The sequence below is a fragment of the Humulus lupulus genome, chromosome 4 (genome assembly GCF_963169125.1).
Source record: "Humulus lupulus chromosome 4, drHumLupu1.1, whole genome shotgun sequence".
Classification (NCBI taxonomy): domain Eukaryota; kingdom Viridiplantae; phylum Streptophyta; class Magnoliopsida; order Rosales; family Cannabaceae; genus Humulus; species Humulus lupulus.
Window position 1 is genome coordinate 8633309 of NC_084796.1, and position 6628 is coordinate 8639936.

At 25.2% G+C, this 6628-nt stretch overlaps 1 protein-coding gene across 2 annotated transcripts; it reads left to right on the plus strand.

Moving 5' to 3' along the window:
* The first annotated feature begins 749 nt into the window (after positions 1–749).
* On the plus strand, positions 750–6333 carry LOC133829881 (aspartic proteinase 36-like). 2 transcript variants are annotated; one of them, XM_062259710.1, is made up of 10 exons: positions 750–1096; positions 1200–1329; positions 2423–2688; positions 4568–4795; positions 4907–5072; positions 5195–5268; positions 5388–5487; positions 5796–5826; positions 5924–5995; positions 6077–6333. In XM_062259710.1, exons 1-10 carry the CDS (start codon positions 876–878, stop codon positions 6238–6240), a joined length of 1452 nt encoding a protein of 483 aa, XP_062115694.1. In that variant the 5' UTR covers positions 750–875; the 3' UTR covers positions 6241–6333. The 2 variants fall into 2 exon arrangements, with proteins under 2 accessions (XP_062115694.1, XP_062115693.1); XM_062259709.1 differs by having other exon boundaries at positions 753–1096; positions 5760–5826.
* Positions 6334–6628: the final 295 nt, after the last annotated feature.

Here is a 6628-nt window from a genome sequence, read left to right on the forward strand (position 1 = left end):
AAATTTTAAGTGTCACAATATGCAAAATTTAAGTATTTTAACCGCATAAAATCATATAAATATATATATAAATTCATTTATTTATTCACATATGTATATCCAATCCAATTAAGTCATTATCATCACGTAAAAGGACAGTAATTTAAAAAAAAAAGTTGTTGAAGACTCATTTATTTCAATAAACGACAATAATGCAAAGAAACGACATAAATTTTTTATTTTATAAAAGTGTCATTATCTATATAAGAAGGTAAAATACTAATTTGGCTAAGGTGTTTTTCTTGAATACTTAATTGACCCTTATGTTTTACAAAGTTGATCAAAATAGTACCATTGACTTAATTTTGATCAAAATATTTTCAAATATAATATTTCCTTCTTAGCTCCTTGACTACTTTTTTCGCTTCTATGAACTCATTGCATCTCCAACAACCAAGAATTGATCTTATAATTAAAAATATTTTAATAAAAATTAGGTCTATGGTACTATTTTAATCTATTTTGTAAAACACATTGTCATTTAATAAAATACAAGGACAAAAATAATATTTTCCTATATAAAAACGACAATAATTCTCTGCAACGACATTATATTTTAAAACGACAATAATCCAGCAAATATTTATAAAACGCGGTGTCGTTTTCCGTTTCAAAATTCTGTTAATATTTTTGCGTCGTTGAAGTAAGAACTTCCTCCCTTCCCAACGTAACTACCTCTCTCTCTCTCTCTAAAAGTCAGAACCTTCATCCTATTCCTATAACTACCTCTCCTTCTCTATATATATATATATATATATATAAATATATATCTCTTTCTCACTCCTTAAAATCAGAGAAAATTAAAGAGAGAGAAGGACACACACAAACACAGCAATATGAGAGCTTCTCAAGTACAACTTGTCGTCGCCGTCGTGGCGCTGCTGCACACGGCGGCGTTGATGCATGGTTTTCCATCTTCAAGTAGGATGACACTGAAGAGAGCTTTTCCGACGAATCATCGAGTTGAACTGAGTCAACTCAGAGCTCGTGACGCGCTCAGGCATAACAGCGTGATTAGCTTCCCTGTTGGAGGAACCTTCAATCCAAGTCTCGTCGGGTATAAATAATAAAACTATATATATATATATATATACTATTTTATTTTAATGAAATTGATTTTTGTTTGTAGTTTTAATAATCAAACTAATAATTATTTTTAGGCTTTATTATGCGGAAATAAAATTGGGTTCTCCTCCAGAAAAATTCCACGTGCAAATTGACACTGGAAGTGATGTTTTGTGGGTTAATTGTAGACCCTGTATTGGTTGCCCAATATTTACTGACCTCCAAGTAAGCTCAATATATATACATATTTCTAAATTTAATTATAGTAATTAATATATATAGTTTAAATTATCTTTTTATTTATTTGTTTAATTTGTTAATTTGAGTACTACCGATCTCATTATTTCATATATGAAATAATTATTTAGTTATAAAAAAAACATTTTTTGTTTGTTTATTGTCATTGATTTCTGTAATTTTTTACTTTACACCTAGAACCGGAGAGCTTAAGCCCTCTAAAAATTAATTAATTTTTATAATTTCTTAATCATTTATTTAATATTGACAAAAAAAACCCTAAATTATTTGTAATTTTTTTAATTATTTACTTAATATTAACAAAATCAGCCCATGAATATATTTTTTTAAAGCAATTAATCATTCATAAAAATAGTTAAAACCACTAAAATTAATTAAAAAATTTATTTGAAGTAGACAAGTATATTTTTTTATGTTTATCAATGTAAATTAATACATATATTTTTTTTATTTTAAATTCAATTATGATTCATCATGTTCATATTTTATTTCCTAAAAATTTACATTTTTTCATTAAAAAAAATAGATTTCTAACATAAATCCTAGGCTATCATATCTAAATATGTGATTAGGAAAAATAAAGAGTTATGGTAAATAATACATACTTCTATATTGAGTTAAACCTAATAACTTGGGCACCACTTCGGTACAGCCAGGGCATTATTTCGCTACTTAAATATTTTTTTTTCTAATTTTTTTATGACAGTATACATTGTTGTAATTTAAGGTATCATGCAAATTTTTAAAAAATTATGAATAATTTACGGTGTCGAAAACAAGGTTGTTGTACGAGTGTCTATTTTGTGTATGCACGTGTAAAATTTAGCTGTTTAAACATTGTTTTCAGTATTGTAAACTATTCGGAATTTTTTAAGAATTTGCAGGAAGTCTTAAATGACAACAATATACACTGTCATAAAAAAAACTATTTAAGTGTCGAAATGTGCCCTGGCTGCACCGAAATGCTGCCCTAATAACCTACCTCTCTCTTTTTTTTTTATTTCCTTTCTAACTATATTATATATTACAATTAATTTTTATTTGATTTGATGATAATCAGACGATTGAGCTGAATTCTTATGATCCAGTGAGCTCGAATACATCTTCATTGATTTCATGTAAAGACCAAATATGCAAAGATGGAGTTCGATTAGAAGAGTCTCTTTGTTCTTTCCAAACTAATCGATGCATTTACTCGTTCTTGTATGGAGATGGAAGCACAACCACAGGATTTTATGTTTCAGATTTGTTGTCGTTTGAAACAATTGGTGGTCGTTTTGATATCGATTCTCGAAAAACTAACTCTTCTGCCTCCATTGTCTTCGGGTGAGAGCTCTCATTAATATTGATCTCTACAGCTAAAGTCTATATAAGTTAAACCCTAGACTAGAGAGTTTGATCACATATATAATATTTTGCTAGACCTGTTGATATTAAATTTCGTACCTAACTTATGTTATTTAATGGAGCCAATTAAACTCTAGTGATAGGAGAAGGAACTTTAAAACAAACTTTTAAAATAAACTTACCAAATTATTTCTATATATTTTTCGTGGCTTGTAAGAAAAAGAAAATTCATAAAAATGTTTTATTGTGGTATGACTCATTTTTTTGTCATGATTTTAAAAGTGTGTAGATAATTGAAATTTTTTGTTTTAACGGTTTTTTAATGTTAACTTTAACAGAATATTCTTATATTTAATAAAATATTATTATATTTAACTGTAGGTTGTAAATACTTAAACTTAAATAAAATTAAAATAGTATATTTTTGAGATATTTTACAATGATAATTATTTAAAAATAATAATTAAATTAATTAATTAAAATATGATATTTTTGAGATATTTTACAATGATAATTATTTAAAAATAATAAATAATTAAACAAATTAAAATATGATATTTTTCTAGATATTTTATAATGATAATTATTAAAAAATAATAAAATCATATGTTTTATAACTTAAATAAAATTTAATTAAATTTAAACTCATTTATTAAAATAATATCATATTAAACATATAATATAATCTACTACAAATTACTTTTTAAAAAACTAGTAAGAAAGTTAAATTTAAAATATACATATAATATTTAATATTACATTAAACATATAATATATAATATCTTTTTATTACTCTCAAATTAAAAAATTAGAACAAATATAAACTTAAACAAAAATAAATAAATTATTTAATTAAAATAGGATATTTATTTAAAATTTATATGACATTAATATAAATTTAATAAAAATAATTAATAAATTCTATAAATAAAACTAAGCAAACATGCATATTGCATGTTGCTTGTATCTAGTATATACATTCATACAAAGTTCTAGTTTGTTTAGTTCATATAATAAAAAAAAAATTGTTCACTTCACTCTTTTATATATGTTATAGATAAATAAAAAGAATAGAAAATAAAATAGATTACTTTTTAAGTTTAACTGAAAATAAAATTATTTTTTTTCGCAATACTAAATCTTTGATTAATGAATTAAGTTATAATTTAATTATAATAGATAATATATGACATTTATAAAAGAATTACATATTTAAATATAATAAATAGTATTATTTATACATTTATTAATTAATATATTTTTTTTAAATATAGCTAATTAATTATATATACATATTTGCATACATATTATATTTAATTATAATTATATTAATATTAGCCACACAAAATAACTTTATCAAGTAACTAAAGAAAATAAAATAACTTGACTCTTTTATATATGTTATAGATATAAATATATATTGAAGATTATATTTTTGTTACACGTTGTATATAAACATATATGTGTCCATGGTTACTACCCATGGATAATTACTTTAATATTAACTATTGGATTAAGATCAATGATCCATATTTATAGTTGTTAAATAATATTTCAAAAAATAATTTTGATTTTTTTTAAATTTTTGGAAGAGTTATCTGATGAAAAACGTGTATTTATTATGAAAATATAATATTGTAAACTTTTCATTTTTCAAATGCATGTCAATTTCTAAATATAGCTAATGTGTTGGAAACAACATTATTTATGGCAAAAAAAACTAAATTCAAAATGAATTACAATTTGGTGACTTGTTATACCAAGTCACTATGTTGTTACATTATCATAGTTGTTAGTACACATCTATAAGTAGTAACCATTGAGAAATCTTCTCATATATATATATATAAATAATCAGGTGTAGCAACATAGCAACTGGAGAATTGAGCAGAGCGGACAGTGCAACAGATGGGATTTTTGGGTTGGGTCAGCATAAAATGTCAGTGATTTCCCAACTATCCTCACAAGGAGTAGCACCAAAGGTTTTTTCTCACTGTTTAAAAGGAGATGATAATGGTGGTGGTATATTAGTTTTTGGTGATATTGTAGAGCCAAACATGGTTTATACTCCACTTGTCCCATCTCAGTAAGTTTTCTTTGTTTCAAAATTACCCAACTAATTTTTTTCTTAATACAATTATCAAATTAAGTCTAATTTACTAATTACCTTTTTCAATAATAATGCCTACATTTTCAGGCTTCATTATAACATAAATCTGCTCAACATATATGTTAATGGCCAAGTAGTATTGCCCATTGATTCAAGAGAGTTTACATTATCAACCAGTAATGGAACCATAGTTGATTCTGGAACAACTCTGGCTTATCTTCCAAAAAATGTTTATGACTCTTTTGTCAAAGCTGTAAGATTTTTTTTTCTTTTTGGTTAACTTTGGAAGAAATGAAATAATGGAATTGAGAATTTTTTTTTTATTTTAATAAAAAGTGTTAAAAATTAAATCTTGTAATTTTTCTTGTTATGCAGGTTGATGAAGCTGCTTCAAAAAATGCAAGATTAGTTCCTTTGCAGGGATTTCAATGTTATTCTGTTGATTCCAGGTTATTTTTACCCTCACTATCTTAGATCATTAATAAACTATTAGTAATAGTTATAATTATCATAATTAATTTTCTCTTAAAGATAATATTGTACCTCTTGAATGCTTCTAAAATTGCAGCATCATAAATAGTACATTTCCACAAGTGAGTTTCAACTTTTCTGGTGGTGCATCTATGGTTCTAAAACCTAAGGACTATCTATTAGAGCAAAATTCCACTGTGAGTTCTTTCTCTAACTTGCTTAGATTGATCGAAATGTTTATGACATCATCACTACTACAAAATTTACATGGGATGTCGGTTTTTAATCAAAGTACTAACACCAAACATCGGATGTCAACCAATTGACGTCTCTTATAAAGACATCATGTAAGAAAATATGAAAAATCGGTTGTCTAACACTCTTTGAATGTTATGAGAACCAACGTCTTGTGTTCGATGCATGTTTGTAATAGTGCATTTCGATATTTATTTCAAATTTTGTATAATAGGATGGTACTAAATTATGGTGCATTGGATTTTTGAAGAATCAGAATGAAGATACAACAGTACTAGGAGGTGATTTGCAAAAACTTTGAAATTTTTTTCTTTTATAAACTTTTGTTCCATCCAATAAAAATGTTCTTAACAGCTAAATATCTTTTATTTTTGGCAGACCTTGTTCTTAAAGACAAAATTGTGGTCTATGATTTGGCTAATCAAAGAATTGGATGGACTGATTATGATTGTAAGTTTAGTTATATCTTCTTTAAAATCTTGTGTTTAATTTACTTATTATTTTTATTCTAATGAATTTTCGAATCTTCAGGTTCAATGCCGGTTGATGTTTCAACTAATACTAGTAGTGAAACAGAATTAGTCAAAGTAGGAGCCCCAATCAGCAGTACATTTCAGAAAGAGCCTTCCAAGATTATGATACTAATAAGCATAGTTACTTTACTTGTATACATAGCAACACTTGTAGATCTATAGTTTTCTATGTTCTATAAAGCAAAAAAAATAATGCTAGAGGACATTCATTTTGGCACTTTTTTTTTAATTTTAAAAAATTAGAGAATTGTCATATTGGCTTCAATTACAACATTAATTTGGGATAAGTTGAAAATTAGTCAGTTTAATGAGTTCTTAACTAAAATTACTTCATAAATATTTTTAGTTTAGTTCTACCCATTTTTATCACAGATAATTTTAAAAATACCATTGACCACATGGTTCTCTTCTAAAAACAGTATTCACAGATTATAAAAGTATAATAGGTATATTGATTGAAATAGTGGATATTATACTAAAATTTAAAAATTGTAGATAAAAAATAAATGACTTAATGACTACTGGATCTAATTTTTACCATTTAATTTCA

Excerpts from the sequence above, each read along its gene's own strand:
- LOC133829881 (XM_062259709.1), top strand. The coding sequence starts at position 876 with ATGAGAGCTTCTCAAGTACAACTTGTCGTCGCCGTCGTGGCGCTGCTG. Across the intron at positions 5,827-5,923 it reads AGATACAACAGTACTAGGAG|ACCTTGTTCTTAAAGACAAA; the intron begins GTGATTTGCAAA and ends TATTTTTGGCAG. Across the intron at positions 5,996-6,076 it reads TGGATGGACTGATTATGATT|GTTCAATGCCGGTTGATGTT; the intron begins GTAAGTTTAGTT and ends TCGAATCTTCAG.